This window comes from Pyxicephalus adspersus, chromosome 8 (genome assembly GCF_032062135.1).
Source record: "Pyxicephalus adspersus chromosome 8, UCB_Pads_2.0, whole genome shotgun sequence".
Taxonomy (NCBI): domain Eukaryota; kingdom Metazoa; phylum Chordata; class Amphibia; order Anura; family Pyxicephalidae; genus Pyxicephalus; species Pyxicephalus adspersus.
The window spans coordinates 15,492,875-15,516,499 of record NC_092865.1 but is presented as its reverse complement, the minus strand read 5'-3'; the positions used below and the strand labels follow the sequence as shown (position 1 = coordinate 15,516,499).

General features: G+C 38.4%; 1 protein-coding gene across 1 annotated transcript; it reads left to right on the top strand.

Annotated features, from left to right (window-relative positions):
* The first annotated feature begins 1,323 nt into the window (after nt 1-1,323).
* On the top strand, nt 1,324-23,248 carry LOC140337168 (calcium-activated chloride channel regulator 1-like). The gene is made up of 14 exons (XM_072420739.1): nt 1,324-1,479; nt 2,506-2,646; nt 3,786-3,936; nt 7,202-7,310; nt 8,276-8,453; nt 12,695-12,919; nt 14,357-14,584; nt 15,972-16,152; nt 16,519-16,625; nt 17,033-17,254; nt 19,431-19,701; nt 20,674-20,838; nt 21,274-21,501; nt 22,366-23,248. The coding sequence occupies exons 1-14, from the start codon at nt 1,324-1,326 to the stop codon at nt 22,815-22,817; spliced, it is 2,814 nt and encodes a 937-aa protein (XP_072276840.1). The 3' UTR covers nt 22,818-23,248.
* Nucleotides 23,249-23,625: the final 377 nt, after the last annotated feature.

Below are 23,625 nucleotides of genomic sequence, written 5' to 3'. Positions count from 1 at the left end.
AGTGGAAGAGAAAGGGTCTACATCAAGGACTGGAATGTAGGATATGAGTGCCAAGAGGTGGGAATTACAGGGTACCTCTGGGTAAAGAATCAGGGAACAGAGACACTTCTAGATTTGTGGCCTTTGGATTGTGCCAGATGAAGCCAACGGACAGGAGCTAATGGTGGTAAATATTCAATGAGCACATGAACTCCCATGAGTATTCTTAACCCAAATTTATACCAGTAAGGGTATTATAAAAGGCAGTAGCTAACAAGCTTAAAATACATAGATGGATTTATGAATGACAATTGTATATTTAAGAGTAGTCCAAATGATTAACCTATGTGATTATCGCAGAGCTTAAAGAGAATTATTAGGAAAGCTAGTTTCCAAGAGGAAGAGGGCTTGACTTTAAGCCTTTCCAGCATTGTCGGGACATCTGCTTGAGGGTACACTGTAGAGACCTAGCATACTAATAAACAAAAAGGGTATCCCTATCTGTACATGGCATCACCTCTCAGCGTCTGTCCATAAGATGTTTTAGCATTATCCTGCTCATGGAAAGAATCAATTTCACCTTGACTTGCCAGGCCATGTGGTGGACTTCCTTCTTGAGGGTAAAAAATGGACATCTCAGGGACAGTTTAGGTTAAACAAAGCCCAATGCACTTTGCACCCTGTCCAAGTTCTGTCTCGGATGTGAGAGTTTCACAAAAATTGGTTTAAAATACCCAGGATGGTCTCATAACCCCATCATCCGAAGGTGTTGGAAACTGACTACTGGTTTGCAATAGTGGACCTTGAGAGAGTAAGAGATCCAGAAACAGGGACCCTGTTGGTCATATGTCTAGCTTTGTCTCTGCTCTATTGGCTCCTGGATATGTTGAGGTGAGGATATTTAACAGTTCTAAGCGCACTGGTATGTGGTATGTGGTAAGTGGTGTGCAAACAACTAGTATAAACTCCAAAATACTCTCCTCAAGCTTCCATAGTCTGGACGTGTACTCCTTACTACATTTATTTTTATAGCAAAGGGTTATTCCTCATGTTAGCTGTAACCTTAAAAAGTGCGTGGTTAAAGTTTAAGGAAAGAAAACATGGTGATGGGGACTTTGTAAATAAAAATATAAAACTGGTTGTTCCCCTTATTGCTCTGTTGAAAGTTTGACTCAGCCTTGATTGCCTGGATTATAAATGTACATAACTGCTCTGGACTGAAGTGTCCACCAATAGCCTGAAACATGGAGCAATAAAATCCTATAAAGTTCTATTTAAAAGTTTTCATGGCATATCAGAGCACATACATATCTGAGGAGGGGAGCTGGGTGAAGGCATCACAGAATGGAAGCCTGGCTTGTGTTAGGGTTACTGGGATTTCATATCTTCTGCCCAGCTGTATGTTCTCTTGTGAAAGTTACGGATGGAGGTTATGATGACATTGTGATTGCAATCCACCCTGCAGTGCCTGAAAATGATGCCATTATAGAAAAAATCCAGGTAAGATCATTGCTCAGACTTACAATAAGTAACATTATCTTAAAGATAATCTTTCACTCTGCTGTCTCTTGTAAGTCCTTTACCCTACTTACTGAGACACCACCACCTTGTACTCATCTCACATATCCTCGTGGCTTGGCTTATGCTGTCCTTTATCCTAAAAGTCTCACTATTTTTCTGAAGTAGGTTTTAAATCAAATCAATGGATACTGTTTCCACGAGTTGCATGTTCTGTATAGATTGACTTGATCAAAGCAAACATTTGGTTAAAACATCTATTGCACGTATGAGAGTGCAGGGCCTGGTTTGGCCCACAAGATAAGAACACATACGTGTTTTATTTGTGACACAACCAACTTTGTCAGAGTATTTCATTCCACCAACATGATTCCAGATGGCAGTGAAGACATGACAGAGGACTGAACTTGCCCATACACTAATCTGCCCTCAAATGAATCTCAGAATTATTCTTAAAGATACTAAATGTGAGATTTCTACATAAATTCCGAGGGGATTTTTTATTTCATATACAGAATATGATGGCAGGAACTTGACTCATCCAGTACACAGCAGGTGAATTAGTAACAACAGTAAAGTTTACCACAGAAATGTTTATGAGAGGCACGGTTAGTAGGCAGTGTGGTTTGCCATTGTTTATACACAAGTGAAATAAAAATTTAAGGTTTTTTTATATTTTTACCATACACAAGTTTCCTTTGTGACGGACTTACTGACTCCTGTCTGACCCAACTTGTTGCATACTAGTTCTGGTTCATTGACGTAAGTACCCACATCAGACAGTAAGACATGGAATTGTAGAAGGCAGTTGGTATTGGCAGCCTTCATATTGGTCTCAGCACATGCTTACTTTAATTTTGGATTTTTTGACCTAAAGCAGTTCTTGCCTCTGGTCGTCAGACAGTGAAACCCCTTTAAACTAATAATTAATGGTGACATTTATAACATGTATTATATGGTACAATGCACTTGTCTTTGCACAATCCTGCACTGTTCTTTTTTTCATAGCTTATGATAAGGGAAGCTACACACGATTTATTTCACGCAACCAAGCAAAGACTTTTTATCAGAAGCATCAAAATCCTAATTCCTTCAACATGGTCACAGAAAGCTACTTATGGCAATCGTGGAAGGGAAAAATATGAGAAGGTAAAATGCTAATTCAACACTGTATAGAAGCATGAGGTTTAATAAAATGTAAACTTACTAATACAATAATAAATAAATGGGCCAAAACAATTATACAATGTTTCTGTTGGGCATAATCAACTTCAACTGCTTATCAGGGTCATATCATTTTTAAATTACTAACATTTTTGCACCGATCCTCTTGTAAAGTCCATTTTATTCACACATGCATAACTGGGACATCTGAATCTTCAGAGCATGCAAGTGTTGGATGAAGACTATATATAGCAAATATACCCTTAATTATATTGTAGTTTATATTTCTGGCCTCTTTATTTACATCAAAGGTCGATGTTGCCTGTTCTTTGCAAAGTGCAATGTCAGTCTTACCAGTTCAAACGTTTCTGCAACACAGTCAACAAAAGTTGGGTTGGCAAAGGACAAGGAGAAAGTAACTGGTACAGTGGATTTCAGTGTTCTACAAGAATAAAAAGGGAACTAAACTGGTTTTTGGGTCAATATTGGTTAAAGAAAATACATTCTGAAATTCATATCTATGCTTTGAATTAAAAAATGAGAAAGCTGAAAAAACAGAAGTTGCCAATAGGGTAATCTTATAGGAGGTTCGAAATCTGGATATAAATTCTAATATCTCCAACAGGTATATTGGTTAGATAAAAATGCTACTGCTAATCTCAAAACATGGAGAATATAGATGAAAAGATTTTACACCAGAGTAGCTCTTTTTCAGACTTTGATTGAAATGTTTTCAAATCTGTGTGAAGAAGTCATTGCACTAACATATACAGTTCTGTAAAAGTAATTTCACCCTAACCTATTGATCTTTGCAAACAGGATTTTGTTGAAGGGTTAGGTGGAGAGAAAAATGTTAAGAGTCTAGAATTCCACCTCTTGATATTAGATAACCTCAGGCAATATTTAATATTTACTAAAACATCCTTTGATGTTGCAGTAAATGCGTTGCTCTGCATGGCGTTGGTGTACTGAATCTGACCGTACTTACTGCTTTAGATAAAGAAGCCCATTTTGGAAATAAAGTAGGTACAATGAGCCAGACCAAATTAGCATTTAAAGTACAATAAAAGTTAAATGTTAAACAATGCATGTTTGTTTGATATCCATTTTGCTCCCTTTACTAGGCAAATATTATAGTTGCTGACACATTCTTGAATATTGGAGATAGTCCTTACACTAGACAGTATGGGGGCTGCAGAGAACAAGGACAGTTTATTCATCTGACTCCAAACTTCTTACTGAATGAAGATCTGATCTCGGTGTATGGACCCCGTGGTGAGCAAAACTGCTTTGTTATTACCAAAAAACTTTGATGGGAAAGCTATTCTAGACCCATCATGGCACAAATGTATTCCTTAGTATACCAAGCTAACCTATGTGAGATAACCCACAATAAAGGAAATTAACAAATATCTAAATCTCTGGATTTCCACAACCGGACACAATGTTAAAGGCCATCATAGCACTGGAAATGTCTTGCACAAATAGCCACTCTTGGGTCACCCGAGCCTTCTTGTGTCAGGAATATATCAGTGCAGGAGGGAGGGTGGAATGCAATCTAACACCTCCAGCCATTGATTGCTCAGAACTAATAAATGCAATTGATGGCTATTGATTTCCCTGGGGTTTTAATGATTCCTGATAACACATATAATAAGAAATTCATTAATTTTTTATCTTAATTGCAGTATGAGATCATGGAGTTTACTGAACATAAAATTCGACCATAGTTGAGTTTTCGCCAATTCATTTTAGTTTTGTATTTGATCGGTTAATACTAATATTTCAGTCTTTAGTAGATCCACTGGCTTCTTATGTTTCTGCAGCTTACAAACCTTTCCCCTGATAATGACTATAATGCAAGTCATAAATTAAATGTAATCTATCCATCAAAGAAACAAATCAGCCAAAAACTAATTGCAGTATATTGGTTGAAAATATATAATTGGTAACATAACAGCCAGCTGTAGAACTCCGCTGCTACCCACTGCTACCATGCGATGATACCTGTTATATGCTTCCTGTGCAGTGAACTGATAGATCAAACAATGTTTTCCAGTTTGCTTAGCTCAAATATTTGAACTCCCTATGTAATGGAGATTAAGAGAGTTGGATGAGTTTGTAATCCAAATCAGGAGCCCAGACTAGAGTAACATACACAAAATAGCCTGAAAAACAGGAATAAGTTAGGCGTGTGTATTTGGAACTGAATGCATACCCAACTTGCTCAATGTAACAGCAAACAAAAGAGGATAATGTGACAAGCTGAAACACAGTGCAAACAACCCAATCCCGCAGTGCAAAAAGTGAAATATAATATACAGAACAGACAGGGTATACCTAGGCTGGTCTATGGTTATGGCTATATGCACAGGTGTTGCATGGTTGCAGCAAGGCCGCTGTTGGTTGCCAGCACATGAGGGACATAATGAAATAGAGTGCCATCAGCAGGCAACATATGGAGCTGCAGGTTTGCTGACAGCCCCATCACAAATCAGTTATTACTGTGTCCAATGCAGAAAGGTTAGACAGTAAAGAAAAGATGTACACCAGAATAAAATATAGTGCAGATTTTGTTACCTGACAGTCTTTAGTGTACCAGGATGCCAGAATGACAGTCACAATTCCAAAATATGTTTATGTTCCTCTGACGAAATGCAACCCAAACCAGTCAAGACTTGTCCCTTTTTTATGTTTCTTGTAATGTAAAAAGTATATATATGTTTGGTTTTATACAAGTCCATGATGTTGCATTCAGTAAGTGGGACATTACATAGGATTGTATAAGGTGGAATGCAAAGAGAAATACGAGGGGGTGCTGAGAAGTTCCTGGCTTTGCCCCCTTTCCAGATGAAATAGAAAAATGAGTGTGGAGACATATGACAGCCTAATATCTTAGTATGTAACTGTGTAAATATCAGGTCTTTGTGATTTTTTTTTCTTTTAGTGAGAAGCTGTGATGGCAGAGGCACAAGCAAGTTTCACGTCGTTGGAGTTACGGGCCATCATGAAGTTTTTTTTTCTCCAGGGAAATTCAGCAAAGGACATTCACACTGAGATGTCACAAACACTGGGGGAGAATTGTCCTTCCTACAGCCCTGGTAAAACCTGGATATCTTGTTTCAAGCCTGGGCATTTCACCGTTGAGGATGAGCCCCACAATGGGCGCCCCCAACCTCAACTGACCCGGCAACCTGCGATGCTGTCTATGAGCTGATTATTGAGGACCGGCGAATATCCACAAAAAAGAAAGCCCAGATACTTGACATCTCACGGGAGCGTGTTGGGTTTGTTATCACCACTATCCTAGACAATGATCAAGAGAAGGAACGAGTTGAAGCATCCAAAGCCGTTTTGGCCCATTTTGAAGCTGCATAGGACTTTTTGGCTAGGTTAGTGACTGAGGATGAAACCAGGGAGAAGTCAAAGGAATGGCGCCACGGGGGGTCCCCACGGCTGAAGAAGTTCCGAACCCAGAAATGGGTCAACAAAAGTCATGGTGTCCATTTTCTGGGACAAAGACGGTATTTTGTTGGTGGACTACCTACCTCAGGGCTCTAGTATCACTGGACAAAATTGTGCTAACCTCCTGGACCAGCTGAAGGAGGCAATAATGACGAATTGCTGTGGAAAGTTGACCAAAGGGGGCACACACGTCCAATGTTGTGGCTGACAAATTGAACACCCTGGGTTTCCATTTGGATCACCATTCCCCTACTCACCTGACCTGGCCCCTTTGGACTATTATCTGTTCCCAAATTTGAAGAAACACCTAAAGGGGCAACGTTTTGAGGACATTTCTGACGTCAAAGATGCTGCTGAGAGCTGGTTTGCGGTCCAACTAAAGGACTTTTATTTGAACGGTTCGGAAAAGCTGCAACTACGCTGTACCAAGTGCATCAGTCTCAGGGGGAAATATGTTGAATAAATGTGTTTTTTCATAACTCTGGCTCTCTTCTTTCTGGGCAAAGCCAGGAACTTCTCAGCACCCCCTCGTACAGGCCTATTTATCAACAGAATTTGTTCTCCACTATGTTTGTAACTTTAAAAACACCAGACTTAACAAAGTGGGAACAGGTTGTACCCCAGCAAACAGGCTTCTAAAAGTGGTCAAAAAAGGTACCGTAATAGCTCTAAAGTGTCAGAAGCTCCAAACCTTTAAGCAAATTGACAGATTAAATTGTGAGAAATATTGCCAAAATAGTGTTGATATTCTTATTCAATATTTGATAAATGTTCCCCATAATGTAAGCTGCATCAAGGGGAACAATATTAAAGTGAGATAATTCTTTCCATATATGAATATGTTGCAAAGATTTAAGAAAGCTTTACTGTTGTATTTTTATTTTTGCCAGATTTTGGAAACCAAAGCTAGGTACAGAGCGAATTAAATTTTTTACTAACATGTATTATTAGCTATATGTTTTTTGGTAAATTAAAGTAGAATTACCATTTTTTTTAAATGAATGTAACCCTCCATTGGTGTTGTCTGGGCATCTAACCTCTCCTGAGTATCTTTTCAATGACTTCACAATTGTAGGAAAGTTATTTGTCCGAGAATGGGCTCGTCTTCGTTGGGGAGTCTTTGAGGAGTACAACACTGAGCAGCCCTTCTACATTTCACCAAACCTTCAAGTAGAAGCAACACGGTATGTTTTTATCTGTTTTCCTAATAGACCCTTAGCTGGGTCCCTCCAGCTCATCCTCCCCACTCCCCTCTCCATAGAACTGACAGCGGTTGTTCCATTTTGCCGCTCAGTGATCTGCCATGGCAAACTGACAACAACGGGGGATTGCTGTACACAGACAATCATGATCTTTGTCCTGGGCAACACAGTTATCAAACATGTGCAATTATCAAGCATGTGTACATAGCTTTAGCAGCTGAGACTTTCTGTAACAGGTTTGACCTGTTACAGAAAAAACACAGATTGTAGCAGGATCATCATATAATAAAAGTGTTACATGGGCAGCAGGAATATAATGCTTTGGTATTGGTATTACCGTAATACACTGCATCACATATGTCATTTTTAATTTAGCTTATCATTTTATTATAAGTAGTTGGGATAAAATTCAGGATAATGTTACCAGCATGATGATGTTCACTAATAGTCCAAAAATCAATCAGGATGGGGCAATCGGGGCCCGAGATTTCAGTGCAGGGACAAAATATATATAACAAAATATAACAAGATATAACAAAATGCTTTCAATTCTGTTAATATAAAGAGGAAATAAAGAAGAAAAGATTGTTGTTAAGGTTTACACACTTTTAAGGAAATATAACACCCATAGTGATACTACAAGCAGGGCTTGAGCTTTACACCCCCTTCCCCAAGAATCCCAGCTTCAAATGTAATATTGCATTGTATAGATAATGCTTATTTATTACTCTATGTCTTATTGTGACCAATTATACAGCTATACTCCCCCCTTCCACTGTATAGATAACTTCTATGGGTAGTTTAGAAGAAGATTCTTAGGCCTGACAGCAAGGAAAGGACTGTATATGTAGTTGTTGGTGAAGGAGAACTACATAATTCAGAACAAGGCCACATTGTTTTTGGCTCCTAAGTGTTTGTGCCGTTCACACTTTTTTTTTTACTTGCAGGTGTTCGGTCAATATTAGCGGTATTTACAGAGTTTTGGAACATGAGCAAGATTCCTGCTTAACCAAGACATGTAACATAGATCCCAATACTGGCTTGTATGAACAAGGCTGTACATTCTTCCCCGAGAGGAATCAGATTGCTGCTGAATCTATCATGTATTTCCCTGGTCTGCACTCTGTGAGTACTATTATTGTCTGTTTTCCTGATATTATTCATACATTGGTGAACTCAATAAAAAAAACCCTGGGATTTTACCCGTTACCCAAATAAGCCAGCAGGAAGGTTCCTATCAAGAGAATCAGTATGATAGAAGTTTGTCACCTTGTGACTGCCTGGTATACAGTAGATGCTGAAATTCAGAATTTATTATCATAATTATTATTATTAATAATAATAATAATAATATTAATAAACAGGATTTATATAGCGCCAACATATTACGCAGCTGTATATTAAATAGGGGTTTAAAATGACAGACAGATACAGACAGTGATACAGGAGGAGGAGAGGACCCTGTCCCGAACAGCTTACAATCCAGGGAGGTTTGTACTTTTTTGAAGGCACCCATAATATACCCAGCTACAGTTTGGAAGAGGAGATTGAAAATTTAATGGTCAAGCCTCTGTAGGTAGAGGGAAAGATTTAGGTTTGGGATCGTCTGATCACTACTAAATGGTGACTTAGCTAAGAGAATTCTAAGGGCTGTGTAAGATTACTAAACAGCATTCCTCTCTATCCTGGAGGTTTTCCCCTCTCAGTTCATCTTCTCTTTTACCCAAATCAAGCTTTTCTATAACTATCAATGTGGTCCAAGGGTGGATTCGTCTTCTATATGATTTGAACTAATGGAGGTGTCTGTTCCTTATGTCTAATAGTTGGGAGTTAAATCTTTAATTAGAAAAGCTCCAACCCCAATCCAGAAAAGGGGTTTGAATTTAGGTTGTGTCAGGAGCCATATGACTGACCTGTTGCACTCCTTGTTAGTCCGTGTTTTAAGCTTTTCTCAATTAAGCAATGGAAAGGCTAATCATGATGTGCAAACCTTCAGCAACCAATTACATTTTAGATTTATTTAAGAGACTATTTATTTTTGGTTTTTGCCTCTTTCATTTTGCATGGGCATACTGGATAAGCAAATACAATGCACAATACAGTGATACAATTGACTATAGGTGTTGGCTATAAATAGAGTAAAGTAGAATACATAGATATGCAGAGTTGTAAATGATTTGATAGTGCTGTTTGCTAGTTTTAAATAAGACCGTTTGGGCATTGTGCTTTCCTGTGATAATATATGATCCATAACTTGCAAATGGCATGGAATCCACAGCTATAGGCAAAGAAGAATTCCCTATGGGGACATGTATAAAACTGATTGCTAATTATCAATTCAGTCCAGGAAGAAACAGCATTTTTTCAAGTCAATTATTAATACATAATAAACATTAAAACTTAAAAAAAAATAAACATTAAAATAGCTTTTTTCTGATTTTACTGCATACCATATGAGTCTTACAGTAATGAATAGAAGCCACAGGTCTCTTTATTTCCTGGCTAGACAAAATCATTCATTATTCCAAATTTTTATAACCAGCTGTACTGTTTCTGACTTATCCTTTTCATTCATTGGGCCTGATTTATTAAAGTTCTCCAGGGCTGAAGAGGATACACTTTCAACCGTGAAGCTGGGTGATCAAGCTAACCTGAAATTGATTCCTTTAAAGTCATTTGCTATTTTCTAGCAAATGTTTTGAATCCTCCAGAATCATTCCAGGCGTGCTGGATCACCCAGTTTTACCACTGAAAGTGTATCCTAACCAGTCTAGGAGAACTTTAATAAATCAGGCCCATTGTATTTGGGACCTTCCAATCATAGAAGATCAGCATCATATGTGAGTATTACTCAGGGCAGTCTGATGGCTTCAGGGGGCTATGTACTGCCCTGCACACTAGCAATGATCTGCCTGTATTGCATAAGGAATCACAGCAACCCAATGATGATATCACATGCTCTATATGTAATGGAAATAGAAGGATTATATTAAAAAAAGCAATTGTTATGTTGATAAATGGGGTGGTGATTAACCAGTGAATGCAGAATATCTGCAGATTTAACATCCACTTTAAATTAGGTCTACAGTAAATCAATCAATCAATCAATCAATCATCAATTTAGTAATTTGTGAGTTAGTTATGGTTAAGTTATGGGTAATAATATGTAAATATAAACTTTCAGAAAGTCTGACATTTGCATAGGATATTTGTTCAATTTACACAATGAAGCAGTCAGATTCACAAATGATAGGAATGTTCTGCTTACTGAGCCAGTAATGAGGCATTTTGTACTGAACATGCCTATAACAGGTATGATATATAATGGAATAAAAGAGTCATGAAGCCCAATAGAGATTTCATTATGGGGTTCTGTCCTTTGTACCTTCTCCTTCCTCTGTACACAGGCCTGTTGCCCAAAAGCAATAGATTGTGTTTATAGGAAAAATCTGATATCTGCAAATCTACTGAAAACACAGACATACTTGCTGGCCTGGTACTTATAAATAAGTTAAATTTTTTTATACTTCCACTGTTTATTGTGTCAGAAATAATTATGGCAGCCATTGCCTTGTTAAAGAGTAACTCAAGGAAAAATCTAATCTATAGATTTTTGCAATCAGCAAATACAGTATCAGTGACACTGACCTTTTGCATGCATTTTAGATAAATACAGTATATCGCATCTGCTGGCTGTGTTTCACATGCTAAGTGGGTCTGAGTGTCACTATGTTTTACCATAGAAAAAAAAATTTAACTTAAAGAAAACAAAGAAATACTTTTCCAGCACAGCTAGTGTAAAATATTAAAAAAGTTTATTTTACTACATAGAATCTATTACAAACTCAGTATGTGTTTGTAATTTAGTGTTTTATTATTTTATGTACAGAAAAGTGCCTGACACCATAAAGATAGCATGCCAGAACCCTGGCACTGCCAGTTCACACTGCAAACCACCCAACTAACTTTGTGTCCATTATATTTATATATTTTTATCATATTATATGTAATATAGCAAGGTATTCATACCTGCAACTTACTTTGTGTGATATACAGATTTTCAGCGAGGACTCTACCACCATCTAGCGGTCATTAAATATTCTGCAGGGTTTTTTTCAAAGTCATTTTCTATTTGCTAGCAAATGTTTTGAATCCTGGACCTGATCCATGTCAGGTTTGCTGGATCACCCAGCTTCACTGATAAAAGTGTATCCTCTTCTGCCTTGGAGAGCTTTAATAAATCAGACCCTTTTTATCTGTTCCCATGCCTGTCAGACTTTATTGTTATTAACTTTGTGGGATACATTTTTGGCATACACAAAAATAATCCACAAGGGGATAGAGCACCAACAGGCTTTGTTTCAAACATATATATATATATATATATATATATATATATAAATATATATATATATATATATATATATATCTCGTCTGGGCTACTGTCCCCTCCTCCTCTCTGGTATTCCCCTAACCCGACTTTCTCCTCTACAATCTATTATGAATGTTGCAGCTAGATTCATCCATCCTTCCCACCCCTCCTCTTCTGCTGCATCTCTTTGTAGTTCTCCACACTGGCTTCCATTTCACCTTAGAATCAAACTCAAGCTCCTGTGCTTTGCCTTTAAATCCCTACACAGTTCTTGTCCCACTTACCTTTCTGACTTGATGGCAAAATACTCCTCCAGCTGCTGTTTGAAGAAAAGAACTTTCAGGTCATTCACTACTTTTTGCAGACTCTATTATGTATGTATGTAGTATTCACAACCCAGCAAAGTTGGGGAGTCACAGTCAGGGTAGAATGCAGTTGTAAAGCAGTCCAGGCGCTCACAGTTTTCATAGCAGGTATTCTTGATCGTAGATACACTGATTAGACAGACAAAAATGAATACAAGCAGTAATTTACATTATACTTTTATTATTTTATATTTATCCTCATCCCCAGAGTTATCTCCAAGTCCTTTTCTCACCTGCAGGTATTCCAGCAAGATACTGCTAGCTGGATTGTACAGCTGCTCCTATGCTAAAATGTCTATGGCTTTGCACTTTCAATTCATTCCTATAGAACGGGGAATGAATGACTCCAGGGAAATTAATATGAGTACAGAAACCAGCTGAGGGGAGGTGGTGTATTCCACAAAGCAATTATAACTAATATTTCAGCTGTCATTAGTTTAACTTAAATAATACCAAAGAAAGACAATTGCTGATTGGCTCCTATGGTTTCCTGCATTGTTCTTTGACTTGCTGCATAGTTCTGTATAAAAGGCATGATTACCTGGTATTATTGGCTTTATATGATTGTACTATAACATTTTCCCCTATAAATACTGGAATATATTTAAAAAAAAACTTTCTTTTCACAGATTTCTGAATTTTGTACTGAAAATACTCACAGTATGGAGGCTCCCACAATGCAGAATCGGATGTGTGACTGTCACAGTACATGGGACATAATTAAAAATTCCAGTGATATCTCTCTGTCTCCTCCAAGGGATAATGTCAGCATTACCGAGCCGCTCTTCTCTCTCCTACGTTACAAAGAAAAAGTGATTACTCTCCTGATAGATGTTTCTGGAAGCATGGCTACTGTACGTGTTATAATCTTCTCTCTGTAGTTGGTTGACTAGTAAAACGTGTTGTACAGCTGAATTGACATTGACAATTTAAATAACTCCAAGCAATCTTGGCCTGCTGTTCTAACCCTTTTTATTCAACTTTACAGCTCAGGCTATTTGCTAAATGCTTGGGTAGAGGAGTTTGATCCAGAAGAATGAATCAAAGTAAAGTGTTTATACCCAAAGCAAAATTATGTTACACCGTATGCTTGTTGTGCATGTAAACATTTCCTATCTGGTTTTAACTGAAATACTTTTTTTTGCACATTGTCACTTATATGTAAAGCCTATTCCATTATGAAGGTGACTGGCTGCAAAGAGAGGCTAGAAAATGCTAGCTAATGAGTTCTTTCCATGGATAAGGGAAAGGAGGCCTACTTTGTATTTTTTTTTTTAATTTTCAATTTTTGTAAAGGTTTTCAACATATACAGGAAAAAAAAACAGATACATACAAAAGTATAACAGAACTTAGGCATTACAATATGAGCCAACTTCCAACAAGACAGCAAATATGAACAGAATAAAGTGAATACAATTCAGGTATGGGCTTCATTCTGTGGAGTCAACAGTTAGATACATCACACAATACCGGTAGTCCCCAGGTTACATACGAGATAGGGACTGTAGGTTTGTTCTTACGTTGAATTTGTATGTAAGTTGGAAAAGGTATATTATTTTAATAAATGCAATTAGGACAGATGTTTGTCTCAACATATTATTGGGCAACGTGGTGTCCGTTACTGTAAAAAATCCTTACTGTGTGTTAATCACAAACAAAGCAAAAAAAAAAAGTCAGAGTTTAGACATTCATTAACTTCTGGAGCAAGCTGTGCTTTGATATGCAAAAAGAAACAACTGCAGAGTTTGTCTTGGTCATTAAAGAGTTACAAAATGCTGCAAAAGAGCTCAGTCCTTGGGATCACCCACAACCTCAGCTGTGTTTAGCACAGGAGCTAGCAGGACAGCCCTGTTAGTATCTAGGAGGCATCTGTATGTCAGATGTCCTTAACCCAGGGACTACCTGTAGGTTCAAAAGTCTGACTCCTCCTAATGAGCTCACGGACCACTAAATCTACGGACTCCGGACCGCGCGGTGAAGGGGAAGAAACTTCCCCCTGAGTGACTTCATAATGCCAGATCCCACCCATTCTCCCATTGCAGGTCTGAGCCTGTGATGGGAGAGTAAGCAGGTTGTGTCCAGAGACACAACCTGCCCACCACCCAGAGCCTGTGATCTGTATAGGGGACATGGTTCGCTACTCTGACTGGTACGCCACTGCTGGTCTCCATGCTCTTGCAGTTCACCGGTCAGACGGCTGGGGTTGGGGACCCCTGCTTTATAGGGTACAATGCCCCCAGATCTCATGTGGATTGTTCCGTTAAACTCTTGTCTTTTTCTTTGTCTTCAGAACAATCGTCAATGGCGAGTCCACCAAGCGGCAGACATTTTCCTTACCGAGGCCACTGCTCTTGGAACTTACGTTGGCCTTGTTGAGTTTGCATCCTACCCATTTATCCTTAGTAGGCTCACACAAATCAATACTGATGCAGATCGTGAGAAATTGAAATCCGAACTTCCAGGTACCTCTACAAACTATGGATCAGACTTCTGCTCTGCCATACAAAAGGCTTTTGAGGTAAAATAGATATTTAATTTACCTGTATGTAGAGTCTATTAGCCAAATTATTTTTCCCACAGTAACGACCGGATCAAAGCCCATTCCTATTCAGATTCCCTAAGAGGTCTAAACAACATGGGCAACTTTGAAGCCTACACGGTAATGTGATACAGCCCATAGTGATAAAAAAAAGGAAAAAAGAACACATTCTTTAAAGCTGAACTTCCAGATATAGAAGCCATTAATGTGCACAGTTATGTATTCATTAAAAATAATTATTAAATGTAGCTTCGTACTTAAATATAACTTGATATCAGCTTTTTGTAAACCCCTTGGAGATGAAGAGGCATATCTAGAAACCAATTCCGTATACTTTCTGAATACGAGCTGACAATGAATATGGGCAGAATACAATCCATGGAATGAGCTCATCAGTCTGCCATTAACCAGGCACCGGTAGGGAGCAGCTAGGTGACCTAGCCGTATTACTTAACTGTACATAGGAAAGGTCAGGTCACCTGGTCAGCTGTGTGGTTTACCAGGGTCCTAAGGCTGGATTCACAAAAAAATCCAGATAATTTGCAGGTAACACATGTCCTTTGTGAATGTAATTATTTTTATGAATTTAGATCAGTGTTTGTCAACCAGGATTCCATGGAATCCTAGGGTTTACCTGGAAGTTGCTAGGGGTCCTTTGAGCAATGAGAAGCCTATGCCTTTCAAGTCAGCTTAAGGAACATTTTGGCTATCTGTAACATTATCGGTGACATTATTCCCTCTGGCCAGCAATGTAAGAGACATTTTCCCACTGAACACCATGTTAATATAGTGTGAGCTGTGGATATAGTAATTAAAGAACGGGTTCCTTAAAGACCTGAACACTTTTCAAGGGTTTCCCCATTTTAAAAAGGTCCAGAAGGGTGGTTTAGAGCAGCGGTCCCCAACCACCGGGCCGCGGCCCACTACCGGTCCGCGGCGGTGTTTTCAGTGGGCCGCGAGTACATGATCCATTATTGAAAACGAAGCGGCACCCAACCACCATCCGCGGACCGGAAGTGGTCCGCAGCGGTGTTTGTATGAGATGCCGGTAAATGTACACAGTAGTCTGTGTACAAGCAATGCGAGCACATGACATGCAGCTCGATTGGCTGTCAGATGTCATGTGATCGCTTTGAAGCAGCAGAGGTGCACAGAGAGAAAAGAGAAGACGCCAGAGTATGTCTTCTCTTTTCTCTCTGTGCACCCCCCCCCCCCCCCCCCCCCCCCCCCGGTCCTCAGAGAAATTTCCTTCCGTGAAACCGGTCCCTGGGGCCAAAAAGGTTGGGGACCGCTGGTTTAGAGGTTTTCCTGGATCCTCTTTAACTTCTGGAGTTAAGAAGTAACATCAACTCTTTTTATCACCCAGGTGAACAGGAAGCTTATTGGATCATTAGATGGAACTGAAATCCTATTTCTGGCAGATGGAAATGATCTGAATAAAAACACTCTATGCTTTCCTGCCATTAAAGAGAGTGGAGCCACAATTCATACTATTGCTTTGAGCTCTGATGCAGCAAAGGATTTGGGGGAGTTCGCCGATATGACAGGTGAGAGGTAGATCAGAAATCCTTTAATTATTAATCATGAATTCCTGAAAACTGTGCACCTGTTACTAATGGTGAAGGGGATAGTTTGGAAAAACTGGAACAAAAACACCCAATAGGATTTCTAAAATTCCAAAAAATGTGATTTCTTTGGTGCTGTGTCCACTTTGTTTCTCATATTTCCATGATGGACAGGTTGTTTTACAAGTATCCCCACGCAATGCTGACCACATTTTACTGCTCATTCCTCATTTTTGTTTTGTTTTCCATTAATAAAAGATTACATATAATCTTAGCAGGTGTAATACCACACCTTGCAGTAGAGTGGTGACAGAATTGGAGTAATTGTGCAAATATCTTTTTTTTCAGGTGGTTTGAAATATTTTGCAACAGATAATCTACAGTCAAATGATCTCATTGATGCCTTTATAGGAATCTCAAATGAAAATCTGAATTTCAATCAGAGAGTTACTCAGGTAATGGTAATATTTCATTATTGTTTACTTGTGTGCAGTGTAAAGCTCATACAGTATATAAACATGGGAAAACCACATTTAAAAGTTGTCTATAGTATTAGTAAATCATTGTTAATTGTTGGAGTGACAGCTCTTGAAGTAATTTACCTTTCTGTATTTTACTTTATCTTCTTTAAATATGACCAATAAATGACCAACTAATATTAACACAGCTCAAATGGTCGAGAAAAAGTATCAAATTCAGACAGATACCCTAAAAAATTAAAATAATAGTAGATAAACTGCTGCAGCAATGAAAATCACAAATTGTGCGGGTCTAAAATGGATATGAAAGTAATTCTCCTATTAGTTTCCATGTGGTATGGAAAAGTATTTCCATTTATGTTATTTTTCTTCTTATGTTACAGCTAGAAAGCAGAAGTTCCATTGTAAATCCAGGTAACTGCTCAAATGGCCTTGTCCACACAAACAGTACAGTGGATGGAGAAGTGTTCTTCACTGTTACCTGGCAGTTCACTGCTCCAGATATCCAGCTGAGGGGTCCAACAGGAACTGTGTATTCTACACACAACTTCACTACTTATAAAGTTTCCCACCTAAGTAGACTGAAGATCTCTGAAGGGGCCGGGGTAATGTACCTTGTCTTTTTACCTTAAAAAAAACAAATACCTTTTTTTCTTTTTTTTTAATAAAATTACCCTGCTTTTTTTTTCCATAAAGGCTTGAATAAGTAATAGGAAACTTTTCTTGCAAATTGTGTCACCGGTTTTTTGAACAGTGATCAGCTTTTCTTTCTTCTCCACTTCCCTCTCCCCTCTTCATAGCACTCATTTGTTCTTTCTGTCACCCAAAATATTCAGCAATTATTATTTTGCATGATGATCAGGGCCGGATTTCCCTTCAGGCCACCCAGACCATGGCCTAGGATGTCACAACCACTAGGGTCAGCATTACAACATCTCTATGTGGAATTAGTACCTGCTGCTGGTTGACAACCTCTACAGCAGGGGTGTCAAACTCAAATACACAGAGGGCCAACCGAGGGCCAAAATTAAAAACTTAGACAAAGTTGCGGGCCAACCTCAAAATTTATTGAAAACATTTAGGAATATTTTCCTTCTCATTAGATATAAAATCATACGGAAACAAAGAGGTTTTGCATCACGTTCACTCTGGAACAAGCCTGTAATAGAGATAGAGGCATAAAAAAATGTTTACATTTTGTTTAAGAAAAAATCATATGCCTTTCTTTATTTGTAGCCTTCTGAGTTAAATTTCAATTGTAACCTTTTTGCACAGGGTAACAATAATAATAACAATTTTCTTTTATGAAAATCCAATCATTCAAGTCCATGCCTTGAAGTAGCAAGGAAAAGTACAGCTGGAACCCCCTCTTCATTGAAAGAGCGCCGCTACTAAAATTCCTGGCATTGCTTGCGTCTATAAAACAGTCCAATGCATAGGCAGAGAGCCCGCTGGTCTATAGACGCGAGTGATGCCGAGAATTGTAGTAGCGGCACTATTTCACTGGCCAGCTGCAGTTTATATTTAGGATTCCTTTGGGGGCCAGAAAAAAAGATGTTGGGGGCCGATTTAGCCCCCAGGGCCAGAGGTTGACACCCCTGCTCCACAGTAACAGGATGCACAAATGTGATTATACTGAGAACACAGTGCAGAGATCTGTGCAGGGTGATATCTGCATTTAACGTATGATTGTTCTCCCTCCATACCATTCTCCCAATACCCCCTCTCTCCCCTACCTCCCTACCTCTCTTTCCCCTCTCTCTCTCCTTCTCTCCTTTCTGTCCTCTCTCCCCACTCCCTCCCACTTTTTATTTCTTTACCTCTGCTACCTCTCTGCCATGTCTCTCTCTTGCATCTCCCTCTTCTCTCTCTAAATCCCCTCTTTCTCTACCCTCTTCTTCCCTTTTTTCCTTTTTCTTTCACTCTCTCTTTTTCCTGTCTCCTTCTCTACTTATCCCTCTCCCCCCTCTCACTCCCTCTCTCCATCTTGCAAAATGTTGAGCTGTACATGCATCATCCCATTCCGACCAATCAAGATAGTCGAAGATACAGGTAGTCCCCAAGTTAAGGACATCCAACATTCAGACAACTCCTATATACCGATGGGGCTTACCTGCTGGTTCAGAGATGGAGCCATGTCTTGCAGAAGAAATCTTTTCTGTTCTGCAACCTCTTGTAACTCTTTATTGACCAAGAAAAGCTCCATAAAGTTTTTTTTTTTTGTTTGTTTTTTTTTTTATTAACTCACAGTGAGGATTTTATACAGTAACTGACACCATGCTGCCTAATAATATGTTGAGACAAACATCTGTCCTAATAGCATCTATTAAAATAATGTACCTGTTCTGACTTACATATAAATCCAACTTAAGAACAAACCTACAATCCCTATCCCGTATGTAACCCGGGGACTACCTGTACTGTACAGGAAGAGAGAAAGAAGTTGGCAGGGCCCTGTGAGGGAATAGGAAAAGGTAATGCGGGTTTAGTATCGCTTTAATTGCAGTAGAGAAAAGTCAGATCACTGGCAGAGCTGTGTAATTCTTAAAACTAAAAAGTTAAAAGTAAAAATCCTTTGTCAAACAAAACAGCTCCTAAATATTTATTTTACCGGTGTTTTCAGCTGTTTGCATGTAGCTCAGCCTTTTTAATTAGCACCCTTTCCATTAATTTAGTTTACTGTGAATTTTTAATTATTACAACTTTATCCAGCTACTTGTGGATGACCATATCCATGGTTGTGTGTATATATACTAATAAATACCTATTATCTGTTTGTAGACTGGAGTCTGGTCCTATGTCATTTGTAATACCTATACATCCAGACAGGCCTTAGGTCTGGTGGTGACATCCAAAGCAGCAGATACAAATGTGTCTCCAATCACTGTAGATGTTCACATAAATAAAGACACAAATTATTACCCCTCTCCAATGAGCGTGCGGGCATCAGTAAGCCAAGGATTGCTGCCAGTGAGAGGGGCAAAGGTTACCGCCATCATCACATCAGAAAAAGGCAACCAGACTTTTCTTGAACTTCTGGACAATGGAGCAGGTAATTTTTTTTCTCATACTAGTAAACTTGGCAATTTCAAGTCACTAAACATTGGACTTTAAATTAACTTAACATTTTATGAACTTTCACTTTCCTCATTGCTTTTTATTTCTGGCACAGGTGACTTTTCAGATTTTATTGGTTGCAATGAATGATGTGTACAAAAAAGGTCCTTTTCCTAGTTCATCACACTTTCTCACTGCAGCAACATCAGCTGAAGTACTAATAATAACATGCACAGGAATGTACATACTCCATGTGTACTGCATTGTGGTACCATTCCTTGTGAATAGCACCCCAACAAACTGTGCAGCTTAGCACAGCACGACAGCCATTTCCATTATTACATAAGTTGTGATGCTGGTGGCAACTCAGTAGTTAATGTTTATGTAAGGCGACATTTTTTTAAATGGAAAGGTTACAACCTCTTGTCAGGTTTTATTTGTTGTCTGTGTTCCTATAACTCACAGGAGGCGAGAAGAAACAGGAGAAACCTGTCCTGGTAACAAATGAGTGACAGGAGATGTTCCCTTGCTTTGAAAAGCTCTCTTCTTTCATCTTGATGTGTATATAGTAAGGGAATTGAAGAAATATCTCAATAATGGGACACAGATGCAAAAAGAAAAAAAAATAATAATACCAGGGGATCTTAACCCTTAACTATTCCATTGATAAAAAGTTTGACTTTAGATATGCTTCCTTTAAATCAGAGAGAAAAAAGGGTGCAGTTGTCCTATCTTACAAAGGAGGTAATTTTAGTTTAAAACCTTAGTTAGAATAGTTGAAAGGTTTGCTGTTGTATTATCGAACCACTTATTCCAGCAAGATTCTAAGCACACGCATGGTGCATAGATGACACAGCTGAAATGTATTCATGTAGACTGCAGTTGTATGCTAGTTTACCATTGTTTCTCTTTTTGCTCCTTTCCTGCATTTTGAATGCTTACACTTGTGTAATGTTTTGTTGCAAAGGCGCTGATATAGCAAAGGATGATGGAATCTACTCCAAGTATTTCTTTGCATTCTCTGTAAATGGGAGATACAATGTGAAAGTCCAAGTGGATGGGGAAGATGGTGAATGCAGGCTGACCCATCCCAGAGGCAGTGCTTTTTATCCAGGAGGCTTTATGGAAAATGGTGAGATATTTGCTTTAATTAAATTGTTGGGGGTGGGGGGATAATATAGAGAAATTTTAATATTAAATTAGAAGAAACCTTGAAATAACTGTCAGGTTTTGAAGAAACTTGGTATTATTTATGATGCAAAATTGCTTTTTGCTAAATGAACCCCCAGCAACATTTGAGGACCCTAGTGGAACCCTGGTTGAAAAAAACTGATGTAGAAGGCACCTAAAAAATAATTGTTCCGTTATTGGTGGGTTTTTATTGCAGTTCATGCTTTTCACAGAGGATGGAAGACGAGAAGCTACTTCTTTGAGGGGAGATGGTAATTTTGGCAAGACTTAGCAATATCTTCTAAATTATTTGGAAATTGTAAGAACCCAGCATTTTCACAGATGAATCTGAGGTTTCATTATTAGGTTCATTCTTTATGCTTTATCCTTGTTATAGGTAAAGTTGTCATGAAGCCATCCAATCCTCTGGGTGGAGAGGTTCTACCTGCACTGGGAAGCTTTAGTAGAACTGTCAATGGGGGCTCCTTTGTGGTGTCTGCCATAGCTGATACAGGAGCAGATGTCTATCCTCCAGGGAAAATCACAGACTTGGAAGCTCAGTTTAAAACCAACAGAGTGATTTTATCATGGACTGCAACCGGTGATGATCTGGATCAAGGAACTGGTATGTTCCTTTTTTTTACTAATTATTTTAGGTCTGCATGTTAAATAAACATTTGTTTAAAGGCCATTACTAAACCAGCTGTAGATGCTACATACTGTGACTGTTACCTACTTTAGTTGAACTAAAGTCCCATTTTGAAAACTTTAAGATCAGGTAGGTGGTTATTGTGGAAAGGGGCAATATAACCATTATTACCTGCTTGATAGCTGCCCAGCTGTTACATTTTGCTGAGCTGCGCATGCACTGTTCAGTGGTGGTTGCCAGAGAAAACTGATAATCCTGGCTTCCATAGTGTATGCCAAAAATGAATGCACTTCTGCAAGCCTAAATTACATCATCCCGGTACAGCCATTCAAGATGGCAGAAGATTGCAAGGAGGAAGAAGTAAAGAAGGAAGATTGTGGCACCTTGAAATTGAATGGGGATGGGTAGGTAGTGCAGGTTTGGTTCCAGTTTACGTTTTCTCACACCTAGAATGTCCAATGTTTGTGTTACCAGTGAGGATGTTTTTCTTCATTTCCTCTTCAATTTAACACTCCTCAAATAAACAGGATGTGGACAAATGTTCACCCAAAATCTTGTTCTGTGTAGAAAAGAATCATATTTGGAGGCAGCATTACAAGGATGTCTTTAAAACTTTCTTCATATTTTAGGATAGAATTAGACATAGCTATAACTGAATACTTATTTCCCACTTTTGGTTATGTCCGCCACTGACTGCAGGTCAATGTTAGGCCATCCTTTGAAAGTATTCATATTTAATAACCTAATGTAATTTTAATACTGTTGCATTTACAAAGACAGTAAATACGATTATCTACAGTCTTGGAATATTTACCTATAGCCTTTTTTCTTTTTTTCCAGCTCAGACTTATGACCTAAGAATGAACAAGAACATCAAGGAATTGAGGGACAATTTTGAAGGATCTTCCCTGTTGAATATTTCTAGTTATACCCCAAGCCCAGCTGGAACAAAACAAGAATTTCAATTTATTCCAATATTTGATACAACAAATGGGACAGTCTTTTATTTTGCTTTGATTGCAGTTGATAAAAACTTGCAGAAATCAGCCATATCTAACATAGCTCAGGTTGCATTCTTACCTCCCTCATCCCTGAGACCCACTGATCAGCCAATCACTAAATGCTCCACTCCTAAACCAAAAACATGCACCACTATAAAATTCATCCAGGAATGTAACCCAACAACTACCCCAAAACAGCCCACCACATGTCCTCCTAAACAATCCCCAAAGTGTACCACTCCAGGACAAACTGCAAACAGTCAAAGCCAAACCAATGCTACACTCCCATAAGGTAAAGACTCATTTTGGTCCTTTTGTTGTTAGAATAAGAAAAAACTAAAAAGTGTGTTAGTTCAATTTCTCAGTTAGGTTTTGTTCAGACCTGGGAAAATCAAATTAGGATATTACTGCTTCTGGATGCCTGCTATGCACAGCTATGCAACCAGGATCAATTCAAGGAAAAAAAGCTTGTTTTTTGCAGAAATTTGCAAATGCTAATACAGCAGGATCTGTATCCTTCTGTCATCTAGGTCAGCTGTGATTGGTATGACCTTATAGTTTCGTTTCATGATCTTTATAGAGTTTGTGTAGACTTAATTTTCTTCATAACCAATTTAAATCATATTCATGTTGTCATTTTATATTATCATAGAGCTTATAATTATCACACTGATTTTCTTTCATTTCCGCACTAATTGTGAAATTAAATTTGAAGCTAAGATGGTAAACACAGTTGTGCAGGATTGTGTATGGTATAATAAGTGCACCTTCACATTGAAAGTAAAAACTAATTCTTATGTTATGTTGGTAAATTAGTGAAACCATACTATTCCATACCCAATGGAAAGATTTGTAAGAAATAGCAGAGAAAGCTTCCTTGGTAATTCTGAACTTCCATTCCCTGACATCAAACTAGAGGTCTGTGAAACTAACACATTCAAAAGCCTGCATACATCAAATATATATATATATATATATCATATGACTTAATATAAAGAACAGAAAACATTCTGAATATGCAGTCCTATATTATACAGGGCAACTCTCAAATGAAAGAAAAACAAATAGGTTTATTCTGATTGATAAGTAAAGCTGCATA

Coding starts and splice junctions, on each gene's coding strand:
- LOC140337168 (XM_072420739.1), top strand. CDS start 1,324: ATGGAAGCCTGGCTTGTGTTAGGGTTACTGGGATTTCATATCTTCTGC. Junction 3,937..7,201: donor CTCGGTGTATGGACCCCGTG/GTGAGCAAAACT, acceptor TCACAATTGTAG/GAAAGTTATTTGTCCGAGAA. Junction 8,454..12,694: donor ATTTCCCTGGTCTGCACTCT/GTGAGTACTATT, acceptor TTCTTTTCACAG/ATTTCTGAATTTTGTACTGA.